The sequence below is a fragment of the Aspergillus fijiensis genome (assembly GCF_003184825.1).
Source record: "Aspergillus fijiensis CBS 313.89 unplaced genomic scaffold BO72scaffold_19, whole genome shotgun sequence".
In the NCBI taxonomy this organism is placed as follows: domain Eukaryota; kingdom Fungi; phylum Ascomycota; class Eurotiomycetes; order Eurotiales; family Aspergillaceae; genus Aspergillus; species Aspergillus fijiensis.
Window position 1 is genome coordinate 1 of NW_024468995.1, and position 26,280 is coordinate 26,280.

The following is a 26,280-nucleotide window of genomic DNA, read 5'->3' on the forward strand; positions in this document are numbered from 1 at the left end:
CCATTCCCATTCCCCCCAAGTCCTCCACCCACACCCCCAAGTCCCCCTCTAAAACCCCCCACCATCGCCCGACTAATCCCAAACGCAGCATGCTGGTCGGGCACCACATCGTCCTCGTCCTCCGGATTCGGCGGCTGGAACTGCGGCGCCACGTAGATCTCCTCGATCGGGAGGTAGGACGGGTTCGCCCCGGGGGGCACATTCGTGTTGGCGTTGGCGGCCGCGGCTGCAGCGGCTGCTGCGGCGGCCGCGGCGATGGAGTAGCTGCTGGAGGCGAGGTTGGTCGAGGAGGAGGAGGCGGCGAGGAGCAGGGAGGAGGAGGCGGAGGAGGCGGCAGCCGCGGTGTGCGTGTGCGGGCGCGCGAAGTCTTCGAAGTAGTCGGCGAGGCGGGGGTGGTGCATGTGGATTTGGTGCGGGGTGGAGTCTTTGCTCTTTTGGGGGGGGGAGGGGTTAGTATTGGTGTTTGTATGAGGGGGATGGGAGGACAGGGGAGGGAGGTACCATTTTGGTTGGGTTCTGGGGGTGTAACTTTGTGGGTGGTGGGTTTTGGGTTGAGTTGAGGTGGGGATGGGATGTGAGGTTCGTTGAGATTGGTGAGATTAATGATATTGGTGAGGTTGGTAAGATAGAGATTGATTGTCGAGATGGTGAGAATGTGAGAGAGGGAAGGTATGGTGTGGTTCGTGGTGGTTTGTTTGAAGAATGAGATGCGATGGTGGTGGTGGTGTTGGAGTTGGAGTTGGCGGAGATAAGAAAGGTTATCGGAGACAAGAGATAGGAACAAACTACAGTACGGAGACAGTGTGCAGCAACAGCAACAGCAACAGCAACGGGACTACACTAGAGGAGCAACTTCTACTACTACTCTCTACGACCACAAGCCCCTACCAAGCAATCTAAGCAATTTTCTAATCATAATACATACTAGCATCCCACGCCCCCAATCACAAATTCGTGCTCATGCGATGCACAATCGGTACCGCACTCGGAGGCAAGCTGCCCATCTCGGTGACCACCATATCCACATACTCGGCTGGCGTGACGTCGTACATGATGTTGAGCAGCTGCAGGTTGGCCGACTCCTTCCACCCCGTCAATGGCGACGAGACATTCTGCGCCAGCGTGTTCGACTCCGCCGCCGCATTGGCCGCCGCCGCTGCCGCTGCCGCCGCCGACTTCCCACCACCGCCGCCGCCGCCCTTCTTCGCGTCCGCCGCGGAGACCGTCACCGCCGCCGGATCCGGCAGGCCGGTCAGCTGCTGCATGGGCTCGGCGGTGATCAGCTCATCCGCGTCGGCGATCTCGTTGACGACGATACTGTCGAGCGCGACGCGGTCGGTGAACTTGACCGTCTCGCAGCAGACGATGACGGGCACCTCGACGCCGCCGGCGCGCTCCTTGGCGCTCATGGCGACCAGCGCGGTGCCGACGCGCGAGTACAGCCGGCCGTTGCTGGTCATGGCGTGCGCGCCCAGGAAGACCTTGCTAGCCGCCTTGATGGCGTGGCTGATGCCGTGCACGAGCGAGTACTGCACGTCCAGCCCGGCGTTGGCCAGCGTGCGCGCCAGGCTCTTGCCCTCGAACAGCGGCCGCGAGTCGATGATCGAGACCCGGAACTTCTTGCCCTGCTTGTGCGCCAGCAGCAGCGTCTGCTTGACGATCGAGCTGCCCGCGAACGTCACAATCACGTCCCCGTCCTGGATCTTCTGCGCCGCGCTGCTGGCGATGACCTGGTCCGCCACGGTGATCTTCTCGCGGATGAAGCTGTCGATGAACTCGCCCAGGAACGCCTTGGCCTCCGCCTCGGGCGTCGAGGGGTCGATGGACGAGATGGCCAGCTTGAGGGCGCGGATCGCATTACCCTGGCTGATCGACAGGGGCCGACAGGTCGACAGGTAGGTGATCTGGTGGGAGAGGTAGGTCGTCAAGTGACGAGGAAGGGAGGTTCCCATGGGCGTAGTGTACGCTTCGATGACCTGCGGCGGTCAGCGTCAGCAGTCAGTAAGAGAATTGACTCCAGAGCATTAATCCCAGTAAACAAGCCTCGCTCAACCCCCTATCCCAGAGTATAACCCTGGCCCTGCCAGAGCCAAGTCTCAAAAGAGAATAAAACTCACCCTCTTAAAAGCCAACAAAGTAGCCACACACCGCGCACTACTCCCACAAACCACATAATCCCTCATCTGCAACCCCAGCGCCAACACAGCCGGATGCACCTCCTTGCCCGCCCCGGCCACCGTCGTCCGTCTCTGCTGCCCGTAAAGATGTCCAAACACCGCCACATTCTTATCATCAGCCTTCTTACCACCCTTACTCTCCCCACTACCACCACCGCCAGCACTCTTCTCCAACCCCCCAGCCGGCACCGCACCAGAGACACTACCTCCCCCACCATTCTGCGAGGCATTCTGCGCGGATCCCCGACGAGGCACCTGTTTCGATCCAGAAGCACCAGCAGCCGATCCGCCGCCGCCGCCGCCGCCGCTGCCATCCTTCTTACCGGGCGTGGCGGCACCACCAGAGGGAGCTCCCCCCGCGGGGCCAGAGGACTCGCGTTCGGCGCGTTCGCGGGCCCGGCGCGCGGCCTTTTCGGCCTTGGCTCGCTTTTTCAGTTCGGCGGGGGTCAATTGGGCGGTTGCGCTGTCGGCGGGGGCAGCGGTAGCGCTGGTGGCAGCGGTGGCGGCATCTTTGGATTTGGTGGCCGACTTGGAGGGCTTTTGTGATTGGGAGGACGGTTGCTGCTTCGTGGGTTTCGAGGAGGTGGGTGCGGTGGAGGGGGTGGACGTGGTGGGAGTAGCAGCAGCTGCTGCTGCAGGTGAGGGGGAGGGCGCGGTCGGAGTTGAGCTCGTCATTTCGCCGGTCGTGGGCGTGGTCGTCGCGGTCGCGGTCGCGGAGACAAGGGATTGCGAGGAACTGCTGTTGGTGTGCGCTGACAGGATCGGAGTGGTCATCAACAGGAGAGATTTCCAGAAAGGATGACGGCCGGCGCGACAAGCATTGAGGTGAGACCAGAGAGATTGAGAATCAGGTTCCAGTTGTTGCGGGCGACTTTTTCGGAGCGGATTGGGAAACGGAATGTGGGGAATCAGAAAAGGGCTTGAGTCACGAGTTTGGTTTCCGCGTCGGATAAAGAAACCCTCCATCTGGATTATTCGTTACTCTACTAAAGTAGGACAGACTGACTTCACATTATTTCTTACTGTCCTTCGTAAGAGGTCCTTCGTAAGAGTAACACTCGGCTCTTATATGCCGTCATTCCATTCAACTCATTCGGGCATCAAAACATTTCATCGTGGCGCGGTCTGGCGGGCATCTCCTCGAAGATCCTACCATACATACAAATCGTTCCATCGTGGCATCAGTACATGAGTTAAAACAGCAAACGAATCACAGCACGCCAATAGCAAAGATAACCATCCCAGTCCAGCTATTATAAGAACCGGAGGTCTTCGGAATCACACCATTTAGTCCAACACCAATCCGCATAACGCCGTCGAATCCCAGAAAGCCACCCCACGCTGCAGTCAAACATCTCCGACTATCGATTGTTGCCCCAGATGGCGCCTAAGGCTCGTCGGCTCTTTCGCTCCTTTTTCGCCGGTTGAAGGGGTTGGAATCGTTCATGGTCCGTCGCCAACTTACGTTTGAACACACTCAGGTCCTCCAACAGGTCTTCCATGTGTGCCTGCATCTGGTGCACTTCCAGGTGAGTCGAGTTCTCGTCACTCCCAGGGGTGCTTTCTTCTTTCCGTATCAAATTCGGCTCCGACTCGTCCCCGGATGTAGGGGCTGGAGACAGAGCCCGACTGTAGCGCTTACGCACGGACGGGGAGCCATCGTTTTGATTCACACCGTACAGGCTGCTCCGCCGCTCCGGCACAATCACCGGGGGGATGGGGTTCCGGATACTATCCAACGCCAATTTGAGATGGTTGCGAAGGGCCTCGTTCTCCGTCTGCAGCTGGCGGATCTTGCACTCGCTGACCATCTTGGTTTCCTCCATCAACCGTTGCATTTTCTCCACCTTTTGCTGGTATTCCTCGAGCCGCTCGTTCTGAATCTCGCTCTCCCGCCGGTTGACGGTCGCTTGGCTAACACTCAGCTGCAACGTGCGGATGGTTTCGGCCATCTCAGCAATCTGCTTGTCGCGCTCCGCAGCAGACAGGTGGTCCTGGTTGACTCGGGCACGCGTGCGAATCCGCTTGGCCTGGTCGGCATACCGCAGCGTTGACAGCGTTTCTTCGTAGTCGGAGGGTGAGATGCACGCAATCATGGCGGTCTTGGAGTTGCCGCCGAGACTGTCTTTCAACAGCCAGGTGAGGATCGAATCTCGATAGGGGACGATGTCCTTGCCCTTACGCTTCGCTGGACGGCCCTGCTGCGGATCAGCTAGGGCCGCAATCACCCGTCCCAGCGTCGTCAGCGATTTGTTGATATTGGATCCCTCCCGGAGACGCTGGCCGGTCGCCTCGGTGGACTTGGCTCGCTCCGAACCCGCCAGATCGACCAGACGGATCCGCGCCGTCCGCTCGGTAGTCTCGTCAGTCGACAAGTCATGGTGGATCTGTTTCAGCGTGATCGTGAAGACCGCATGCGACCGCGAGGAGGTATCGTTCATCTTCGTGCTGGCCACTGTCCGGGACATATCGCCTTTCCGCATGTACCGCATAATCTCCCCGTAGTCCTTCACCGTCACCTCGGTCAAATCCTTGACATACGGTCCCTCCGTCGGGGATTCGCGGATGCGGAGGTAGTGTGGGGGCTCCGTGCGCGGCACCAGCAAGTCACGCACATGCTCGTTGTAGACCTCAAAGTACGAGACGCGGACATTGTAGCTGATATCCGGGGCTTCGGCGGTTTCGATCCGTTGGAACAAGTCCTCGCAGGTCCGTGGGATCAAGCCCGGCTGCTCTGACGTCCCCATCATCGTATAGCTCTTCCCGGAGCCCGTTTGCCCGTACGCGAAGATGCAGGTATGGTAACCCTCAAAGTTGTGGTCCAGAAACTCCTCTCCCAGACAGTTGTACACATCCTCCTGCGTCGCATAATGTTTATCTTTGGTGTTGTGCGACCAGAACGAGTTGTCGAACACAAACGACTTATCCTCCTGGACCTTTCCGCGCGCCTGCGACTTGGGTTTCCCTTCATCATCGGGATTGGATCGAGGTGCCCGTAGCTTGGTTGTCTGGGTGTGCGGGTCCATGGAGATCAGACATTGGGCTCTTCGCTCGATTTCTGGAGTTCATTGGGCAGTACCAGCCCGCGATCAGCTTCCTTCCATCCTACTCCCGTCCGTGGACAGAGACATACCTCTAGGCAGAAAGGTCCGCACTCGGACAACAACGCGGACGTTCCCTCCGGGCGAGGGGCTGGAGAGACCATCCACTCGACGCGCGGCGACGGGAACGCTTTCGCGAGCGCGCAGCGAAGGGCTCGAGGCGGTTGACCGTAGCATGGCTGCAGAAGCGGTCATCGCGTGGGAGGATGGGCTAGTCATGCCGGTGATAGCAGACATCGCAGATGACGTGACCGAAGCCGGGGAGCTGAGCCCGTTGCCGTAGCCGAGATGGTGGTAAACCCGGGGATCCAGGGCCATGTCGGAGCCGTGATCGAGTAGAAACTGCAGAAGCTGAGTGAGGTGCTCGTGCTGGCGTTGCAACAGGTAGTGATACATACGGGCAGGGCCAAACAAGAAAGACAACTGCGGTCTGGTCGTCACTGCTTGGTTCGTTGGGGGGCCCCCCGTGCACCGGATAAGTTGTCCTTTCCCGTGGGCAGGGAGATCCAATGATTTAGTAGCAGGCGCGATGCTCCGGGGGACTTTCGGGTTCGAGGTTGGTCAATCAATCGCACTTTGGTTCTAAACAACAATGATCGGCCGGTGGCATGGGTAGCTACTATGAAACGGAGTAGATTGTCAACAGTTCGGGATCGAATTGGGGGCTTCTGCGATGGAAAGTCAAAGAGAGAAACATGCAGCAAAGAACGCAAGGAGGTCGAAGACAAGACACACCCTCTCTGGAGAGTGAGGCGCAAGAAGGCGAAAGAGAGACAGTAACAGACAGTATGGACTTAGTAGCAATGAATGAGGAGGTCGCGATATGGAGAGGGACCGGACTCGTTTGGGGATGTCCCGATGGGGACTAGACGCCAGCCTTAGGCCGCGGTAAGGCCATCTCCCCGGCTGCGGTTGCCATAGCAATTTATCCCGAGACCAAGTCTCTGACCCATTTTCAAGTGCTGAGAGATGAGACAACTTACAAGTGGATCAAGTCAAGGCAAGTCCATTGTGCTACAGTGGGTCAGAAGAGGAACCCCGGATGTTTGGAATCTTCGACATTTCGATGTTTCAATCACAACTAGCACAAGTGTTTACTAGCATAATTCCAATTCAATTCAATTCAATTCAATTCATGTCATTTCATCTCATTTACACGTCTCAATCGCATAGCATAAGACTGACGCCGATAGACGCAGTCGCTAGTCGACTGTGCCTCTCACTGACCGTCCTTAGACAGTCCTGATTCAAATCTGGGAGCTTAGTCGAAGTCATCGTTGGCCGCAGCAAACATGTCTCCTTCGTCCTGGCCTTCACTGCGGCCGCCTTTAGACGCCTTGCCCATCTTGTCACCGTCAACGTAGGAGATGGGATCGGGCACAGGGTTGCCGTCGCGGTCCATGGTGGTCTCGAACATTTCTTCCGGACTCCAATTGGCAGTGGGATCGTCTTTCTTCGAACCGCCGGCCTGACTCTGGGCGGTTTGCGACATGCGCGAGGTGGTTTTAGCTTTTGAGGACTGCATGGTAGAGAATCTTTCTGTTCTCAATTAGTCGCAGATATCTTAAACCGTATACCCACAATACAGTCGACAGCAGCACTCCTGAGACAGGAAGGACGGCCAGCGTACCAGTGATGATACAGTTATTCGATATTGGTTCCAAGACTGATTGCACTAATTTTGGATAGGTCCGAGAGCCGGTCACGGTGGGAATCGAGGGGATTATATGGCCCACGGTGGCACAGATGATGCGACAATGACGCTGGGACTTGAGGGAGTGGCTCATGAAGTGGTTGCGAAGCTGATTGCTTCCCCGCACATTGGTGAGGTCATGACGCGAGTTGGCGATGAGAGGTATTGGTTGCAGTCTCGGGCTGGCCACGACATCCCTCTGGTTCGGCTGTCAGTTCACGCCAGGTTCCACGGATAACTCCCTCCTTTTTATTCAACGCGAGTTCCATGGTTGAGCCGATGCCATATGGCTGACAGATTTCATTGTGTGGAGGAGAACAGACGGGGGTCGGGACGGACCAACGGATGCCACCAGCATATTCACGATAAGCAGCCAAGAATGCGGAATCCGCCGGAGGGCTTGGGGTTCGGAGGATAGGACTGGAGAAAAGTAAGGCAGACAGGAGATAGGGCTAACTATCGGTTGCAGGCTGCAGAGGGTGAAGAAAACGCCGAGCCGTGCAGAAGCAATAATGGATAATTGGTGATCGGATGCTGATGCACGAGGGAGACTAGAAGGGACTATCGCTGTCGGTAGACCAGACTGCCCCGATTGCCACGCTCTCTTTCACCGGGTGGGCTGCTTCATGTTGATGGAGTGGAAAGTTCTGTGCGATGTGGTAGGAATGTATTGCGAACCTTGAAGTTGTGGATGACACTTCTCACAGTCAGCCAGCTTACATACCATACAATCATTCGGACAGTGCAGTACAGGACTGTACAGGACTGTACATGGACTGCATCCTCCACTTCAATTCAGCCCTATCCGACCGGGTGGATCGAATGAGCAACTGGCGGGATTCTCCTCCTTCGCCTCTCCTCCTCCCATCCCCCATCCACCCGTTGTTTGACTCACGGAAACATCAATGCAGCGCCAAGAGAAACAGACTAAACGAGTCTGCACTCTGCAGTAGTGGACTAATGGCAATGGCGCAATCTGGACAATCCGCCCCGGTGAGTCTTGGGGTTGCCATTTGGTGCGAAGAGGCAGGGAAGAGACCAATCCGCGGGTCTTATCGTTTGGCCAAGATGTAACTAGTCATCGTGCGCCGAGAGACGATCTTCATCACTGTTCATGTTTTTTTCACTTTTTCTCGCCCAGGCTACCTGTCAGCTCCGGACTTTGCTCTGAACATTTTCTTCCGAGGCCGGTTGTCGGCGCCGCCGTCGATAAATACTGTGACTGCCCCAGACCCGGCGCCGGCGTTGTGCAGGCCCAATTTCCCGACTCTTCCTCTCTGTCCATATCAGTTGGTAGTATTCACCAGAAACTACTACCCCAAATCACACATTCATGGCTGAGAAGCCCCCCGTCTCGTCTACCCCCGAGGGGAGCGACCTCGAAGCCTCCGACCCGGAACCCCAGATGAAGAAGCTCACCTTCTCCCAGCGCTGGAACCAGAATGTCGACCCGAAGCACACCGACCTCATCTGTTTATTGCTGTGCTTCACCACGGGGCTCTGCGACAGTAGTGCATATAATGCGTGGTCGTGTTTCTTAGCCATGCAAACGGGTACGCCATCCTCCCTCCCTCTTACCTCCTCACCTTATCTTCCCCCTTCCCCCTTCCCCCTCTCCCCCCACTATCCCCTCACCCTAACTAACACCAATCCATTCCCCAGGAAACACCATCTTCCTCGGCCTAGGCGCCTCCAACCAACCCGCCAACAAACCGTGGGGCTGGCTGAAATCCCTCATGAGCATCGGGTGGTTCTTCATCGGGGCGCTGGTCTTCGCCAACCTGACGCGACGCAGCGGCAACCGCGCGCGGGGCACTCTGGTGCTCTCCTTCCTGGCGCAGACGATCCTGATCATCATCGCCGTGGCCATCATCGAGGCCGACCTGATCCCGCACACCTCGACGGACAGCAAGCTGACCGGCGGCCGGCTGTTCCTGGAGCTGATCCCCATCGCGCTGCTGGCGTTCCAGTCCGCGGGGTCGATCACCTCGTCGCGCGCCCTGGGCTACAACGAGATCCCAACGGTCGTGCTGACCAGCGTCTACTTCGACGTGGCCTCCGACCCCAAGCTGCTGCAGGTGCCCAACGGGAACGTGAAGCGCAACCGCCGCATCGGCGGGGTCGTGTTCCTGTTGATCGGGGCGATTGCGGGCGGGTGGTTGAGTAAGACCTCGGGCGGGATGGAGTCGGCGCTGTGGATGGCGGCCGGGGTGAAGTTGGTGATTGGGTTGGGGTGGTTGGTCTGGAAGGGGGAGACGAAGGGTTGAGTGAGGTCAAGGGGGGGGAGATAGCTGGCGGATTGAGTAATGTTGTGGGTTTTGAGATATAGATGTGAATACAGTACATTGATAGAATTCCTACTTGGTTGATTATTTGTGTTGATTCAGTCAAAGTGTACTGTAGACTGAAGTTGCTGGTGGCAGACTATACTACCTACGTAACAATTCGTCCAAGTACCTCTCAAGAGTGCAATTACTTAAACGGGCCACAATATGAAGCTACCTATACATTATCCTATCTACACATGCCCACCCGTATCCCCACGTACAGCACCTGCCCTATAGTACTCATCACTACTATACGTTCAACCTCTGTTAGAATAAGTGCCCTAACTTGAACTCCCCGCATCACACAACAGCTTCCCCACGCTTTAATCATGCTACCTTACTATTTCATCCAGTTATAATATGACGATCTGGGGGAGAACCCCCAGACCCCCCTTTCTTTCAACTCCCCAGTAACCCTATCCCCGAGTCCAAGTTATAATGTGACGATCTGGGGGAGAACCCCCAGACCCCCCTTTCTTTCAGCTTCCTGGTCACCACTCACCACTCACCTCTCAAATCTCACCTCTCACCAACAACCGAGACAGAAACATCACAACCAAACCTCAACCCACATACAAAATCTACGCCCACCACACCCCCCCAGCCACCAACACCACTGAACCGAAGTCCACCCAAAGAACCCATCCCAGCCAACCACCACAAGAGGGTCACGGGTACCAGTCCCCAGCCTGCATCCGGCTCTGGCCGCGAGCCTGGCAGGCGAATGGATGGGTAACTGGCTGGATGCGGCACTAGCTTCCAGTTTCACTCTCCACCAGCTAAGTAAGTAGGTTTGCCTCCACCAATACTAGCGGGTACCGTCGGTCCCCACTTAAATTGCACCCACGCATTGAACTTTGAAGTCCCGATGACCGCGACCCTTCCCCACCTCCAACAGATAACCCCTCATCCCCCTCTCCACCACCTCCACCACTGCACTGCACTGCACTACGCATGTAGCTTCTAGGAAGACAATAGAAAAGACAATAGCACAACCACAACCCCACCCACTCAACTCCTCACACCCAAGCCCATCAGAGATCAAACACTACCCCAAGTACACAGACAGTAAGTTACAGTACAACAATCCAACAAAGACCGCGGGCGCACCCACTTACCCCAAACATACCACCCTACATCATCATCACCACCACCCCATCCAACCCAAAATCAAGTACCCAGCAAGCACAAGAATCAACGTCACCCAGACCCAAGCAAAAGAGCCAACCCGCCTTCCCTCAATCTACAAACATAAAAAACTCAGTACATACCAGACAATAACCGTGCATGCATAACACGCACACACCCAGCATTCCCGTCCGTCACGTGGACTCACATTCTCCGAGATCATACATTCCCACCCATTCTCGTACGAGTACAGCACAGTACAGTACTATGCCTGTACACATACCCTAGAAACAGTATGACCTCACCAACCGCCTACCGCCTACCATCCACTATGTACTGAATTGCAGTACATGAGAAGTGCATGTCTTGCAGTGCAGGACAAGTACAAGTAGGTGGACGGGAGGTAGGAGGTGGTAGATGGTAGGTACAGCCACTGAGTAATCATTTCCATACATTCCCACATGGTCAACTTCGCCACACGGGGGGGCGCCGGCCATGGCGTGCATGCATGCAGACCATGCACGCGAGAGGAATTCTGCCGGCTTGAATGAGGCCCGGGGGGGGACTCTTTCCGAGCATTCCTTTGCATTCTGTGAGTATGCTTCTTACATGGGCTTGCTCTTACTCTCTGGGTTTATGGCGGGGTTAGAGGGGCAGGGGCTATGGGTCATTGGTGTTGCTGTATACGTAGGCAGGAAAGGGTTCCTGTTAAGGCTGAGGGCAATGGCTGAAGGGCTGGGCTGAAGGGCTGACCTGAAGGGCTGACCTGAAGGGCTGGGCTAAACCCAAGGCGAGAGCGTCACCACGACGGCGGGCGCAACCACAGCTTTCTTGGTGTGACCTACGTAAGCAGACTAGAATCCTTACGATCACATCGCTACCCTTCAAAGGAATCATTGTATCAGTTGTATACTGTACTATATGTCTATCAACGGTGAAAGATTGTAAATGTAGGCTAAGGTGTCTAACCCCGCCAGTCCCACAAAAAAAAGAATGATTCAACCAGCAGTCCCGGGGCGAAACAGTGATCGCAGAATGGTATCATCAAAAAGACAGATCGAAACGAAGAAAAAAGCCCACAGGTATCGCAGCAGCAACAAGCAGCGGAGTTCGCAGTTACGCCGTGTGAAACTGAACAAGGCACGCCAAAGGAAAACAAATCCCCAGCCCAGAAATTAGAAGTCATGCTTGAATGCTTCGAAAACAAAAAAGGCAATTCCAGAACGCAGCCAGAAAAAGAATTCGCGTAAGAATGATAGACGGGACTGTTCACCCTGAAGATGCACCAATAAGATGGAGTCACCAAACGCGCTGAAATGCAAGCCGACCATTAAATCCAAGCAGTGTAAGTCGGCAACAACTGCACATGTATCCTGTAATCCTGCGTAATGCGGATAGTGCTGTCAAAAGCTCCCGTGTAAATACCACAAAAAAACCAGAACAAACAAATCAGATATTGCTTTTAAGAGTCGTAGTCGCAGTCGCAGTAGAAAGAAACCTAGGCAGCCGACGGGCGACGGAGAATCTCTTCGCAGTTGGCGTCAAACCGCATGTTCCACAAACGGATGCTGTTCATCAGCTTCTCCGTACTCTCCAGCTCGCGATCCCGGCCAAAGATCGTCTCGACAAACTCACAGCCGGCATTGCGGCCCATCGACACAGAGCCCTTGCCCCCTTCCCGCTTGGCCGCCTTCCACATAAACTGCTCACAGGTTTTGAGCAGCTTCTTGAACCGCGCCCACAGGCGTTCCCCACTCTGCAGGAAATCCTCCACGACCTCCTGCGCCTCGGGGCGCCGGATGCGGTCGAGACATTCGTCGGCTCTCTTCACCTTCCCGGCCAATTTGATCAACAGCAGCCACAGGTCGCCCGCCACGTCCGCCATGGGCGTCGAGGCCCCATGCGTGAACACGGTCCAATCGTAGATCCACTTGCCCAGTGAGTTCGCGTCGAAGACACTGCCCAGAAGAATGATCGGCATCTCCGTCGGGTCCCAGTTCTTGATCGAGTAGCCCGGGGGGATCCCTGCTCGGGCAGCGTCGGCTTCTGTGGCTTTGGGGGCCGGCTTGGAGGTGGGAGCGGACGGCTTTGGCTTGTTGGGCGTGCGGGTGGAAGTGGATTGACGGCGCGCCCGAGATCGCTTGGCCGCATCAGCGTCTTCTTGGGCAGGCACCTGGTTATAGTAGAAGTACTGATCAGTGGGTGGCTTGGGCTTGCGGTGAGACGTCGACGGTTTGCGACGCGGAGGACTGGGTTCCTCGCGGAAGACGTATCGCGGCGCATCACCGTCGGATCCATCGTCGACCACATCCACAAAGATGGGCCGGGTGTGCGACGGGTGCGACGGGTGGGCGCCGGCATGTTCCCAAGGGCCCGCCGCTGGGGCCCCGGACATGGTGCTGCGACGACGAGAATAGCCACCAAAAGAAGCACTTACAGGATCGTGCTTGCGCGGTGGCGTGCCATATTCTGGCATCGCTTCGTAGAATCCTTGCCCATACCCAGCATACCATCCGGCGGTTTCTTTGGGACCGGCGTAGCTGGCTTTGCGGTTGTGACGCTTCGAAGGGCCGCGCGGCGAGCCGTAAGCATTGGCGAAGGGGGACGCGTAGTAGGCGTAGTGAGGAGACGTGGGAGGAGAGGTCGTATAGTCGTAGGACCACCCGGGAGGTGGAGTGGTGTAGTGATACATTATCGAGAAACGTGCATAGGAATTCGAATCACGCTGGCAATCAAAAACAGGTCGTGGACGAGAGAACTTTTCGAACGTAGGGGATAACCTCCCGATCGCGAGATATTAGAGGCAAGAACAGAAACAGCACAACCCAGATGTATTATACAGGATATCGTAGCAACAAGCCGATCGACGCCGAAGCAGGGGACAACGAAATCGGAAGATTGATGGGAGAGAACCGTCACCGTGGTGCGGTTTCTGAGGGAGAGGAGGGATAGAGCTGTATGTGCCGAGAGTGCATTTGAACGTCGTTCGCTCTATCGAACGCTGAACGGGCGAAGTTGTTGAAGGCGGCTATGCAGAGAAGCAACCTGTGGTCCCTAGAAGACTCTATCGGAGTCCGCGACAAGAGTGGCGAACAAGCGCAGACAGCGGTTGAGACTCGCTTGAATCGCTTAGACTTCGTTCATCTAACCCAGATTATTGTTGTTGTTGATGTTGTAGTAGTAGTAGTAGTTGTAGTTGTAGAGGTTGAACCCGAACAGGGTGTATGAATGGTGGATGGATGGATAAATGATTTCAAGGGGGGGAGCCCAGAGGGAGTGGAGGAGACAACCGGTTTTGTAACCACGGGACAGAATTGCAAGGGTGGACTTGGTGGACTTGCAAGTGGGGGCTGCACCAAGTGGTAATTTTCTGCGGCGGAGCCACTAGTCTTTAGTGTCTTAGTCTCGCTTTGGGGGTGGAGACAGCAAAAAGTGACCTCTTGCGTTTGTTCCCGTTTCGTTCTCGGCTTTACAATACCGTATCTTATGTGGTGGTGGTGGTGATGATGGAGGGAGGGATGGGTGCCTTGGGCGCGTTTCAGGCCCAACAAACTCCCACTCCCAAGAGGGAGAGGGAGGGAGGGAGAGAAAGGGAGGAAATGGAACGGAATGGGAGGGGAGGAAGAAACACCAAACTGAAACCAGAGTGATGCTGCACTGAGTTTTAGAATTTGCTGCTGCTGCTGTTGCTATGAGAAGAAGAAGCTGATCACCTTCCAGCTCATTTCCAGAGTCATCACCCACTACACCCTCTTTTCCAGAATCCTACCAAGGTGATCAGGTGGAGAGTACTGCTCCCTTATATACACTCCCAAGGAGGGGGGAATGGATGATTACATGAATGAATGAATGAAATGCGCAGAATTGCCGCCCACATTGCGCACTGCGGTCACTCTCCATGCCTGCCACTCGCTGACTCTTACTCATCATGGCGACAGGGCTCCCGTGGGACAGAGTCATCTGAACAATCCCTCTATTAACTTACTTGCTACTAGGTAGACATACGATCAATCCCCTGTTGGGCATCCCCTCTCCCCTCCCATCCTGATTGACGTTGCTGAAACACGACGAAGGAAGAACAAGATGTTTGTTGCCGCAACAGAGCAGCGCAGCGCAGCGCAGCAGAGCAGAATCCGCCCCTCCACTCATTCGCGTCAACATGGCCGTACATGGCGAACAGTGAGATGTTCGAACCCTCATCACCTTGTAGATAAGAGTCACGCTCTGCGTCATTGGCTGGACGCTTCGTCCAACATGGCTGGGGATTTCCCGCATGGCATCCGATGTACGTACATTACCCTACCGTTGGAGCCTGCAGGCAACGCGATGGAGCTGGCGAGCCGATCCAGTCGATAGTCCTTCATTCAGTTGTCCGGTATGCCAATGAGTCAATGAGTCATGGAGAGATCACATTGCCACGGGTGGCTCAGTCATAATCGTCGAGTAAGTAAGTTAAGCGTTGATAATAACAGTCAGCCATCTCTTCTCAGCATCAGCCCCAAGGCTTCTATATTCAACTGCAGGCAGGCTGTGGCGAAGATGACGCTGTCGCGCAACCACCAAGTCTTATAACTTGGTGTCACATCATTAGATTAATGAAAAATTGCAAAGGATCGAAAGTACGTGGGATCGATTAGTCGATTGCTGTAAATAGAGATAGTCCGAAGCCACTACTGCTGTAAGATCCTGTAGAGCGTCTTATCGTTTGGGTTGGTTTGGTTCCATGGACAGCGGGTGCGGATGAGCCCGTCAACCGGTCGACAAACCATGGATACATAACTCCAGGTAGGCAGGCATTTCCAGCCCGGTGGAACCTAATGGCATGGATATCTCCTGTTGTGGCCACGAGCACTAGTGGTGTAGTGTAGTTGAGTTAAAATGTTGGGCAACTTGGGAGTTTTTTTTTGGTTATGGTGGATGGGCGTTACCGCTGCCGCCCAGCAGCTGGGCAGCAACCACCCATACGGTTGGACAGACCGCAATTTGCACAGTTGAGCGCGGGAGTCTAAAAAAAAGGACCCTCCTTTCACAATTAATTCTCCGGCCGGGCAGATCCCTGCTTTTCCTGTTTTTCTTTTTTTCGAGAAGAAAAAAGAAGCAAATAAACAGGTGTGAAGTTCGGATGGAAAAGGTATCTGAGTTGAGACCGGGGCGATTGGAAACTGCATACAGTATCCTGTGTTGTACTGTGTAAAGTACTCCGCGTACTCCAGACTCAGAATCTCGGTTTCTGACAGGCCTGGTCGAGGCGCGAATGTGATAGGGCTAAGGGCGCCCCCCCCCCCCCCCCCATGCAGGCTGGACCGCAAACGAGGGTTGCAAAATCGCAGGTTACAGTGCCCTACACTACCGAGAAGAGTAACTTACAGTACTTCTTCCCTTCTGCCCCACCATGATTCGAGCCATGGCTTAGTGACTATCTTAATATCAATCCCGACTGGCTCAGATCCTGTCCAATAGCACAGAGCTGCTAAGAGTCTTCACCCCCGGGGCGAGTGAGAACGCTACGCAATCGGAGTTGCGCAGCCAGTTATGTCCGACAACCCCTGGCAGATAGATAGGCAGCCCTTTTTCTCTTGGGTGTCTGGTTGCACATGGCGCTCGGGGTCCAAAAGCAGGTCAAAGCCCAGATGTGATCATGGTTACGTGGTGGCGTCTATCGGAGAGGTCCCGGTACGAGCGATAAAGGAAGATGGAGATGTCTCTTGTCTTTGAGAGATGTCTCGCTTGCTGGGTCCAACTCCAACATTTACTCGCTTTCAGAGAATGCGATAAACGCCATCGCGGCACTGGCTCCACCCATTGGACGGGCAACGGAGACGCGGACGCGGGACGAGGGTCCGGTGGGTGCACAAGAGCTGATCGACTCAGGAAGTATCTACCTAGTACATTAAGTCTCCGTACTAAGTAGACAGTCAGTCACCGGGCACTGAGAGGAAACTCCGGCTTGCGCAGCGCCAACGGTCCCAATGCATTCAAGAATTATCCCGAGCAGCAGCAGTGATTTCCTCTCCGGAAGAGAGCTGCTAGCAGCCAACTAGCGCCTACATACTATAGAATACTACTGATTGATAGTCAGACCGGGGGGAGGGGAGGGGGTCATCACAAGCGCGAATGTGACCTGCAATTCCCGTCACTGTTCCCAACCATTCAGCATTCATCTATTCAATCAAAGCACAGACTGAAAATAGAAGTTCTCTGGAAAGAAAGAAAGAACACGGCACAGCTCACAGAGCACAGAGCACTACTAGAGCTAAATACAAATTAACATGTTTTTTCCCACTCCACCCACCGCCCAGGTCTCCACCGGCAGAGTTTTCACTTTTCACCGTCCCTTGCTTGTTTCTCGGAGCCGGAGATCTAGAATTGACTGTTGTTATTGTTGTGGTGGTGTTTGTCTACAATATCTACTACTAAGTATGTCCGTACGGTAATGTACATACAATACGGAGAACTCCCCACTCCGTACACAGCCAGCCAAATAATACAACGACCACCACCACTCTCGTTCTCAGGTCACACCTGCCGACACTTGCTTGTTGATTGGACTATCCATCTGACTGCGACAAGCCAATTGAGGGGCCCTTCAGCTATGCCTATCTGGCTGTATCTCACTCCGATGTGTACAGATCTCCTCTGCAGCCGACCGATGCCAAGAGACCACCCTCCTCCTTTGGTGTCGTGGTTTCAAACGCGATCCTCCGTCGCCATTCATCAGCCGTGTTTACTTCGAATCCCGGCCACATGCCGATCTCACGCGCGCGCGCACTCGCGACTGGAATTCTGGCCATAAGATGTGGGAGGGAGGTATGTAGCATTGTGTGGGTGACAGATGCATGCCCTTACCCTGAGCCCTAGTCATCAATTGACCTCCAAGTATATCCAGTACTGTACAGCGTAGACCTTCCAATGTTTCGGCACACCAGCAACAGGGCCAGCAACATTGGCGCAATCGTACTTCTCGAATCCAGCGGCCATCAGAACCCACCTTACCCACGGCACAGTTCCAACTAAACCCCTAACTACGTAGGCATAGACCCTAACTTATGCACCTCAATGCAGTAGACTATCTGACCCGAGAACCCAATCAACTTTACCAGAAGATACTCCAATCCTAAGGATTTAGTCTTTGGTACGGAGCCTGAGAACTTCATCCCTACCTAAGTATCCATCCATGATAGATGCCGGTAGTCCCCAATCTGATCCAACTCAACCTGCCAAAAAACCAACCAACCAACCACCTTCACCTAGTGCTGGGTACTGTACATATTCTACCCCAAGAAACCCCCCCCCCCCCCTCTCCTCTCATGCGGCATCATCATTAAGACTAAGTCTCGATACGCTATACAGGGTACTCCGCACGCCCTATGCTAATAGCCGCTGCCCGCCCACGCACAAGCCAAGTTACCTTGAACTAACCCAACGTGCCGTGCAAGTGCAGTCCAGACCCCCCATTCCCATTCCCATCCCCATCCCCATCCCTCACCAACCCATCGCACCAACCATACCCATTCCTCCCTGCATACATTCCGACATCCGCGAAGTCAACAGCCAGAAGCCAAAAGCCCGAGGGGGCTTGTGCAGCACTAGACCCAAAAGTTCGAAACGCACGTTTGGATCCAGCGGTCCATCACTACACCCCTGGTCCTAGTCCTGGGATATCTATCTGTGTTTGTCGACGGTGGGGTGTTTGACACCGTTTCTTTTCCCGCTACATGACCTTCTAGTCTCCAGGGTTGGTGGGGAATTACCCAGCGGGCTTGAGAGTCGAGGGTCAAACGCCTCTTGTCAAGATGTATTACCCACTTACAGTGTGTACACAGTACAGTACTTCCTCCCCAGACCGCATGGGATGGACTGCAGCGCTGGCCAGCGCGGGCGCTGTGCGAAGGTCGAGGAACTGGACTGGACTGGACTGGACTGGACTTGAGAGTCCAGAAAGATCAAACCCCGCTTCTAATCTCCCTCCCCTCCCCTCCCCTCCCCAGGCTCTTGGACTAACCATGAAGTAATGGATAAAGTACCGTAACTGGACATCCAATAGGATCCCTAGAACATACTTTCATCCAGGTAAGGGTCGGTAGCACCTAACTAGTGGCCCGATATCGGGGGCGTCGATTCGATGTCTGTTGTCATGGTGGATGTACGGTAAGTTAAGGTCTTGTACAACGCTGGGTAGGGCTGTGGAAGTTGGATTTGCTGGGCTGCTTAACTACTACCTACGCACGATAAGTACTAAGGTAGCTTATCGACATTCGACACTATCAGCTGGATGTATACCTTAGGCAGCAGGTATTGACTACCTGGGTTTCCAACCCCACCGTTCTTTTGTAGTGCTACGTATAGTTAGTGTGCCATGCCTAGCTTAGTAGGTTCCACTTAACGTCGCTGTGAGTTTGCCGGGTGAGATCTTGGGTTGAACTAGCTTTGGATTTGGCATATGGTTTTGCTGAGTGGAGAGCATGGTGGAGAGCAAGGTGTAGCCGAAGTCTACTTCGTGGATCGGTAGGTGGATATCTTGGTGGCCAGCTGTCTAGTGCGTTGCTGGACAGGATGGTAGAAGGATAGACGGAAAGAGGTGTCTTCTCGGTGGGAATGCCTAGTACCTGAGACATCAGATCCTGGCGCTGTCTCGGGTCTGTCGGACTCTGGATCGTGGGAGCTTTGTTTGTGTGGTGTTGGACGGCTACGCAATCAGAATCACATGTGACTCTCCTGTTTGTCGCTCGTGTGGACCTGGTGGAAAGCAATCACATCCTACACGCATTGAGGGTGTTTCCTGTATGGGTCATATGTATGTACACGCATCCTAGGTATCTACTGTCTGGTACTATGTACAGGATGTGCAAAAGTCCGAGTCATCTATACTCTACAAATGAAACCGTTATCCATCATCAAGCCATGTCTATGTACCCCGTCGATTCCCCAGGCAGGCATCGGCATCGACGGCCCAAGAACACCCCAAAAACACATCACTGTTACACGATCATATATTCGCCTTCCTCCCGTTTGACCTGCATCACCTCGTGCCACCGGAATCCCTGTCTGCGCGAGGGAGACGTCGGGACCTCCGTAGAGAGACCACTCCAGCCGCCCAATGCGCCAGGGCTCATATCGTCCGCCACGCCCGCGTTTGACTTCAGGTGCTGGCTGCCGAGACCTGCTGCTGCGCCGCGGTCGTAGGGATCCCTAGTCTCGGACGCGGGAGGACTTCCCGCCCATATCTTTTCCAGGAGCTCCAGACAGGTCAGATTGTTGATAAACCCGGAATCCTTGGAGAGATACAGACACCGCTCCCGGATGATCGCCCGGTGGCTGGACAGCACGCACTCGGAGCCCGTGATGAACAGCGGCCACAGGAGATACGCATCACACTGGACGGCCAGAATGTGAGTCATTGTCCGTTGCACAATATCCTGGATACGAGGATGGCCAGACGGCAGATCAGGATGAGCAAGTCGCTCGCTGTAGAGAATCGCGGCGTGGCGAAATGATTCAGAAATATGAATCACATCGTCCAGATGTTGCGGCGCCACCCTGGATTGGCTCGGAGGAGACGATGGTGGCGAGATGTAGGTCGTCGCATGATGGGGAGATGATGATTGTCGCCGCCCCGTGTCAAACCTCCACGATTCAAGCTTCTGCCGCAGGCAGTGCCATTCGACCCAGAATATAGGAGAAGCCGGGGCTGAGCTAGAGTCTCCCGCCTGGGGAGGAATGAACCTCGTGAACGACTCGGAAGGCATACTCGGTGTACTCGTGGAGGTATACGCGATATGGGGAGGGACAGTGGTTGATGGGGCATGGACTTCAGGAGATGCCGAGGTCTGCGTATCTTGGCTTCGACTGAGAAGATTCAGGCGACCAAGCTGCGCAATGAGTTTGAACAGGCTGGCATTACATCCAGCCAGATTTTCAAGCCCCCATTCGCCATCCGAAATTGCGGTTATGTCCAGACAAGCGCCGCGAAGTTGGATGTCCCGGTCGTTCGTAGTGGCCGTCATAGTGTCGAGCCAGGTGAACATGCGAATAAACCATTTCAGTTCTTCGGTCACATGGGCGGCGCCGTTGCACAGCCGAATGGCCAGCAACTTGGTCACACCAGCGAATTGGGTCTTGAATTGCGCGACCCCCGTGTCACACCCATGGAAGAGGCATAAGACGAGTAAAGTCGCGAGCACCGAGTCCGATAGCCGTTGTCGCGGATCGGCCAATTCTCCATTCAACGCCTTGACTGCCATACTTCTGTGAAGATGCTCTTCGCGCGCCGAAACTTTGGGAACGTCAATACCAGCCTGGGTGCTCGAAGACGCCTCCGTCAAAGCCTGGTGAGCCAATGATGACATCCGTGCGGGCAGGGTACGCTCGGTAGACCTTGTGCCCCGTTCTCGTCTCTGGCGCATATTGCAAAGAGACAGGGTTGCTATGGCTTCTTGGAGCGATGTGCTTTCTTGCGCTAATCGCAGAACGTACGTGCGGAATGGATTGGTCGGCCCATCAAAAGCAACGATCATTGGCGCAATCACTTCAGCATAATAGCTAATCAGGAATCGCAGGCGCGGTGTTCGTCCGATTGAGCGCGCTAGTAGCTGCTGAGATAAGGATGGCGCATGACATTCAACGACCCAAGGAGTCCTTTCCTGACCACTCTGCTCTGAGCTCTGTACGGCTTCTTCTTCAACACTCGGATCATCCCTGGCCTTTGCAATTGGTATTGAAGTCTGTATTGAGGCTGGCCATATCGGCATTGCCCATCTCGAAGGAGCCAACGAAGGAGAAGGTGTCGCGTGATGGCAGGATGACACGGGTAGTGATTCTGAACGAGGTAACGAACGATTGGAAGGGGTTTGGTTAACAGATGACACCGGACTCGAATGCGGTGGAAACTGATTCGCAGGTAGGTCTGGCCTAGGACGTATCCTCGGATTAGAAGGTGTGCGACCGACTTCCGACGAGTCTAACGTAGAAAGTGGTCTTGTATGCGCAGGCAACTCCGATGCACTGGAGTCTGTCGACTGTGATACCCTCGACGCGGCTGCCGCACGAGGCTGCGATGAGGCTGCAGCTGGCTGAGCCCCAGTCACAGGCAGGGATAGTCCTCGAAGCTTTCCCCGACTGGCCACCCCGACTCCCCACGTCAAAGTGGTCTTATAGCCGGCACAATCGCGGCCATTGTCCAAGCATTGGGAGCAGTATGGTCGTCTCCGATCGCATTGACTTGCCTGTCGAGCACAGGTAAAACAGTCATCGGCTGCCTGGCTGATGACTGTTCTCTTCCGTCTTTTCCGCGGAGGTGCGGCGGAGACCGGCGGCGATTTGCGCCCCTGCCCCGTTGGCAGAGGTTCCATCACCAAGCCGACTACAAATCGTGGACTGGAGGAGAGGTAAGCAGGAACAAGCTCAGACAAGCCAAGTGGAGGTGACCCGGGGTGCGGGGTCCCATGGATGATAGATCAAGCAAGGCAGTAGGTTAATCGCGTGGTCAAGTCGACGGTGGCAAGATGGGAGGAGTAGTGGTAGCAACACCGTCGAAGCTTATATACCGAAATCGACAAGGGATCGAGGTGACTGGGAGAAGTGAAGTTGGACGGTTCGAGGTTTTATCACACAAACATATCAGAGATGACCCCCATTAGGCCCTCATTCTAGCTTTGCAATGGGGTCCTGGAAAGGTGGACGGGCAGTGAAGGGCAGAAGCGGCGATCGTTGCGGTATCATCCGCCGTTAGGAGATGCCGACCCGGAGATTTAATTTATTATTGACTTATTAACTTCTTAGTATTCTTAGCACACGGTGAGAGAAAATGTGTATTCGTCAGAATAAAATTGCCTCTAGCTGTAGGCTCCATTTCAAGGTCCCCGCCGGTTGATCTTGAACCATGGTTGAAGCTTGGAGAAGAGGAAGACAGTTGAGGAATAGGAGAAATGATGAATAATGCATGAGCGAGGCAGCGAGAAGCCCAGCCTGGATGAAAGTTGGGGAGACCCAACAGGGACTAGTGCAGCACATGTTCCCACCGGGCCGGATTCGGGTCTGGCCGGTCTTCTAAATCTATTACTCCTTTGGGGCAATCTTCTACACTTCCAACTACTCCGTACACTTCTCGGTCAAAATCGATCATCCTTGGAGTATCCATTTATTTGTGCAGTTTCTCAACGGTCCCATTGTCAACTCTCGTCGATTCTCGGATATAGGACTTAGCCCGGAGCCATGACAAACTGTCCCAACTCAAACCTCTCCTCCGGGAGCCGTGGCTGCACTGCACTAGATGATTGAGACTGTTGCTATCCACAGGCCTTCTTAGCCTGTGTTCATAGTCGTCTGATAATTGCACGAAGCATTTCTTTCCCATTGACCTGCAAGACTTTTGCAGAATGAGATTCCTTGAGTCAGCAAGCACAACTAAGAGCCTTGAACATCCATCGATGACTATCTCCAGACTACAATGACTCGTAGACGTGGTTATTTATAGTGGTGCGCAACGTAAGTCCTGGATTCTGCCACCGCCTACCCAAGGGGAGCGCATCTCTCGACGATCGCCATCCATTTGCCAACCATGGATTCCACTTCGACGGCGTCGAGGTCAATTGAGACCGACATTCATAACTCGAAAAAGTGCTAGCTGTATGGCTGCAACTGTCCGACTATCCCCAGTCTGACTTATCCACCCACTATCCTTCTGATCGATCAGCGTTTGAGGCCTTCCAGAGCCCGATAATAATCCAGGCCGTGATTCGCATCTCTCCTGGGACAACAACATCGCCGCCAATCCTTCCTACACAACCCCCTATTCCCAAAGTCGCCTATCATGTTGGCTCCTGCTTGAATGCACTGCACGACTACCTGCTATTGAACGATACTTCCAGTGTCTCCCCGTGCCCACTGGACAAACCTTGCGATCGACGAAACGAAACCAGCCAAGAAACGAATTGCCTTCGTGAAGACTGCTAGCCGGCGAACCTCTCGATTGAGACGCGGTCTCAGATACCAAGATGCCGATCCTTCGACCGGGTAGACTGAAATCTTTCATCACGGCCACCGGCGCCTTACTCCTCATCTGCACCGTTTATGTATACTGGGCACCCCCGCCAGCGTCGGTAGTCCCCAGTACGGCCTTCGAGGTCCCTCTAGTCGAACGCCAAAATGCATTCTGGAAGGTCTTGAAACCGATCCTCGAAGAGAATGGGCCAAACTGCCCATCGCCTGGGCACACCGACGATGCCGGTGCCGTCGGCTTCGACGCCACGTCCACCGACCCTCGCCCCGACTTGACAACCCTCGAAGAAGAGGACCTACATACCATGGAGGAGGCGCATGCACGCTACATCGAGGCGTGTCGGACAGCCGAGAAACTGCGACCCGTTCATTCGCCCGGCACTCGCGGCGTGGTTTCAACGGCGGGGGGGACCTACTTCCCCGTGTTTCTGTCGTCGCTGCGGATGCTCCGACGCTTGGGCTCGACATTGCCGGTGGAAGTCTACATGAAGGACACCGACGAGTACGAAAAGCAGATCTGCGATGACATCCTCCCCGACCTGGGCGCACGGTGCCTGGTGCTCTCGGACGTGGTCGGCAAGAACGCCATCGAGCACTACCAGCTCAAGATCTTCGCGGTACTGTTCTCCTCCTTCGAGGAGGTCATCTGGATGGACGCCGACTGCTTCCCGCTGACCAAGCCCGAGGTGCTGCTGGACGCGGAGCCCTTCAAGTCGGCGGGGCTGGTGACGTGGCCGGACTTCTGGGCGATGACCGCGTCGCCGCTCTACTACAACATCTCGCGCCAAGCGATGCCGCCCATGTCGGCGCGCGCCTCGTCGGAGGCTGGGGCATTTTTGGTCTCCAAGAAGACGCACCAGATGACCCTGCTCCTGGCCGCGTACTACAACTACTACGGCCCGTCGCACTACTTCCGGCTGCTGTCGCAGGGGGCGCCGGGCGAGGGCGACAAGGAGACCTTCGTGCAGGCAGCCACAGCCGTGGGCGAGCCGTTCTACGCGGTCAGCGAGCGCGTGCAGGCGGTCGGGCACGCCAAACCGGGCGGCGGGATCTCCGGGTCGGCGATGGTGCAGACGGACCCGATCGCGGACCACGCGCTGACGAGCGCGGGCCAGTGGCGCGTGCAGGACCCCGCGGTGGCCCCCGCGCCCCCGGCCTTCTTCATCCACGCCAACTACCCCAAGTTCAACCCGGGCGAGAAGGTGTTCGGCATGAAGTGGGAGACGGCGCCCACGCTGCGCGCCGACGGCTCCGACGGCCGCGCCTGGCTCGTCCCCGAGGACACCGTCCAGCGGTTCCGCTACGACGTCGAGCGCGCCTACTGGGCCGAGATCAGGAACGTCAGCTGCGACCCCGCCATCAGCTTCTGGACCTGGGAGCGCAAGGACGAGATCTGCGAGAAGGTCGAGGCCTACTGGGGCAATGTCTTTGCCGAGCCGCACGACGATGATCCCAAGTTCGGTTGATGAGCGCCTGAATCTTTGTTTTTGCTGAAAGTCGATACCACAAACAGTTGTTGTTTTTTCTTCTTTTCAATCTGACTGATATGCGTTATGAATGACACGGGTTTAGGGTGGACCGTTGTGTACATCTTACGATTCTACACTGATACATGTTTTGTATAATCTTCATTCATGATACCTTCTGTTCCATGATCTTGTCTTGAAGCATGACTCATCCTCTCCATGATAGATGCCGGCAGAATAGTACCAACATATATAAAAGCCCCCCCCACCATATCCCCCATGCACAACTCTTAAAGCCGAAACCAAACCTCAAACCACTCTACACCAGACACTACAAATCCCAGAAAACTAATCATTGCACATCCAAATCAATCATCATTTAGAAAAAATCGTCATCACGTATCTTTAACCGATTGAGATAACACCGAATTCCAACAAGAATATTATACATAAAGTCCAGCTTCAGGCATTATTTTCAGATTCTAGTGCTTGATACCCTTCTCCTTGAGTCTCTGCTCGTCCTCGGCCTGGAGTTCGGCGTCGATTTGGGCGCCCTTGGAGGGCTTGTTGCCGTGGAGCTTGGCCTTTTGGGGTTGGGGTTAGTTTTCTGGATGACGGGGGCAAGTGGGAAAAGGGGGGCGAGACGTACAGGCTTCGTGGGGTCCTGCTTGCTAAGCTCGGCCTCGGGGTCCTTGGTGAAGTTGTGGTGGTGGTCGCTCTCGGGCTTGTTTTCTTGGGAGGCGAGCTTGTTGGCGATGGAGCGTTGGTCCTCTGCAGGGGGACAGGGTTAGGATGTTCGTTCCGGGAGGAGAGGGGGGGGAAGGGGGACATAAGGAAACACGTACTGGAGTCAAGGTTCTTGTGGCTGTGGGTCTGGCCCTCGGCGTAGCGGGCACGCTCGTTCAACTCGGCCTGGGGGACGTTGCGCTGGTCACCGGCCTCGTAGATGGCGCGGCTGCCGACGCTGGACTGACCGGATCCGGAGGTAGACATGGTGGTTGGTTGTGTTGTGTTGTGTTTGTGGTTATGAAAAGAAGATAGAGGTATTGATTGAGGTTGATGGGATAAATGTTGTGATCGCAGGTGTGTTTGTCTGATTGAATGGAGGGAAATGTGGTGTGCAGGCCACTTTATAGACCTCTGTCGAGGGTAGGAAGAGCCCAGTTGGTGATGTCATGGGGGAGTGTCGCTGAGATCATACCCCGGTGGGGAACGCACCGCACCCACTTTCTGCTCGGTGCCAAAACCGCTTTTTTTTTCGCTCTCTGTTGCGTGCTGATGATGGATGATGTAGTGCTGCTGCTCTTTTTCTGGGTAAATTACCCAGTAGCTTGTTGCATAATCGAGGTGTCTCTCCTTCCCTCCAGGCGCAGTTGACGACATTGGTTGGAC

The 26,280-nt window shown here is 55.0% G+C and overlaps 9 protein-coding genes across 9 annotated transcripts; 2 read left to right on the forward strand and 7 right to left on the reverse strand.

The window, feature by feature from the left end:
• Positions 1–32: 32 nt before the first annotated feature.
• Positions 33–786, reverse strand: BO72DRAFT_507691 (Apc13 domain protein; the record flags this gene model as incomplete). The annotated part of the gene is made up of 2 exons (XM_040949270.1): positions 33–431; positions 502–786. Coding segments are annotated over 2 exons (684 nt in total), but the record flags the coding sequence as incomplete, so codon positions are not given.
• A 158-nt stretch (positions 787–944) lies between these two features.
• BO72DRAFT_467954 (translation initiation factor eIF2B subunit delta) lies at positions 945–2,852 on the reverse strand (the record flags this gene model as incomplete). The annotated part of the gene is made up of 2 exons (XM_040946872.1): positions 945–1,976; positions 2,118–2,852. The coding sequence occupies 2 exons, from the start codon at positions 2,850–2,852 to the stop codon at positions 945–947; spliced, it is 1,767 nt and encodes a 588-aa protein (XP_040801954.1).
• Positions 2,853–3,199: 347 nt separating this feature from the next.
• On the reverse strand, positions 3,200–5,805 carry BO72DRAFT_81907 (kinesin-3 family protein uncB). The gene is made up of 3 exons (XM_040950743.1): positions 5,677–5,805; positions 5,311–5,620; positions 3,200–5,235 (listed from the first exon to the last, which is right to left on the reverse strand). The coding sequence occupies exons 2-3, from the start codon at positions 5,594–5,596 to the stop codon at positions 3,539–3,541; spliced, it is 1,983 nt and encodes a 660-aa protein (XP_040801955.1). The 5' UTR covers positions 5,597–5,620; positions 5,677–5,805; the 3' UTR covers positions 3,200–3,538.
• Positions 5,806–6,539: 734 nt separating this feature from the next.
• On the reverse strand, positions 6,540–6,812 carry BO72DRAFT_376240 (uncharacterized protein; the record flags this gene model as incomplete). The annotated part of the gene is made up of 1 exon (XM_040941206.1): positions 6,540–6,812. A coding segment is annotated over one exon (273 nt), but the record flags the coding sequence as incomplete, so codon positions are not given.
• Positions 6,813–8,376: 1,564 nt separating this feature from the next.
• On the forward strand, positions 8,377–9,238 carry BO72DRAFT_467956 (YoaK family protein; the record flags this gene model as incomplete). Its single annotated transcript, XM_040946873.1, has 2 exons — positions 8,377–8,524; positions 8,634–9,238. 2 exons carry the CDS (start codon positions 8,377–8,379, stop codon positions 9,236–9,238), a joined length of 753 nt encoding a protein of 250 aa, XP_040801957.1.
• Positions 9,239–11,768: 2,530 nt separating this feature from the next.
• Positions 11,769–13,287, reverse strand: BO72DRAFT_81973 (uncharacterized protein). The gene is made up of 2 exons (XM_040950744.1): positions 12,864–13,287; positions 11,769–12,599 (listed from the first exon to the last, which is right to left on the reverse strand). Exons 1-2 carry the CDS (start codon positions 13,116–13,118, stop codon positions 11,925–11,927), a joined length of 930 nt encoding a protein of 309 aa, XP_040801958.1. The 5' UTR covers positions 13,119–13,287; the 3' UTR covers positions 11,769–11,924.
• A 5,879-nt stretch (positions 13,288–19,166) lies between these two features.
• On the reverse strand, positions 19,167–21,977 carry BO72DRAFT_82016 (uncharacterized protein). The gene has a single exon (XM_040950746.1). The coding sequence runs from the start codon at positions 21,772–21,774 to the stop codon at positions 19,405–19,407; it is 2,370 nt and encodes a 789-aa protein (XP_040801959.1). The 5' UTR covers positions 21,775–21,977; the 3' UTR covers positions 19,167–19,404.
• A 1,325-nt stretch (positions 21,978–23,302) lies between these two features.
• On the forward strand, positions 23,303–25,371 carry BO72DRAFT_82061 (alpha-mannosyltransferase). Its single transcript, XM_040950748.1, has one exon. It carries the CDS (start codon positions 23,419–23,421, stop codon positions 24,886–24,888), a length of 1,470 nt encoding a protein of 489 aa, XP_040801960.1. The 5' UTR covers positions 23,303–23,418; the 3' UTR covers positions 24,889–25,371.
• BO72DRAFT_82026 (uncharacterized protein) lies at positions 25,130–25,982 on the reverse strand. The gene is made up of 3 exons (XM_040950747.1): positions 25,734–25,982; positions 25,538–25,659; positions 25,130–25,472 (listed from the first exon to the last, which is right to left on the reverse strand). The coding sequence occupies exons 1-3, from the start codon at positions 25,879–25,881 to the stop codon at positions 25,371–25,373; spliced, it is 372 nt and encodes a 123-aa protein (XP_040801961.1). The 5' UTR covers positions 25,882–25,982; the 3' UTR covers positions 25,130–25,370.
• Between the last annotated feature and the right edge of the window lie 298 nt (positions 25,983–26,280).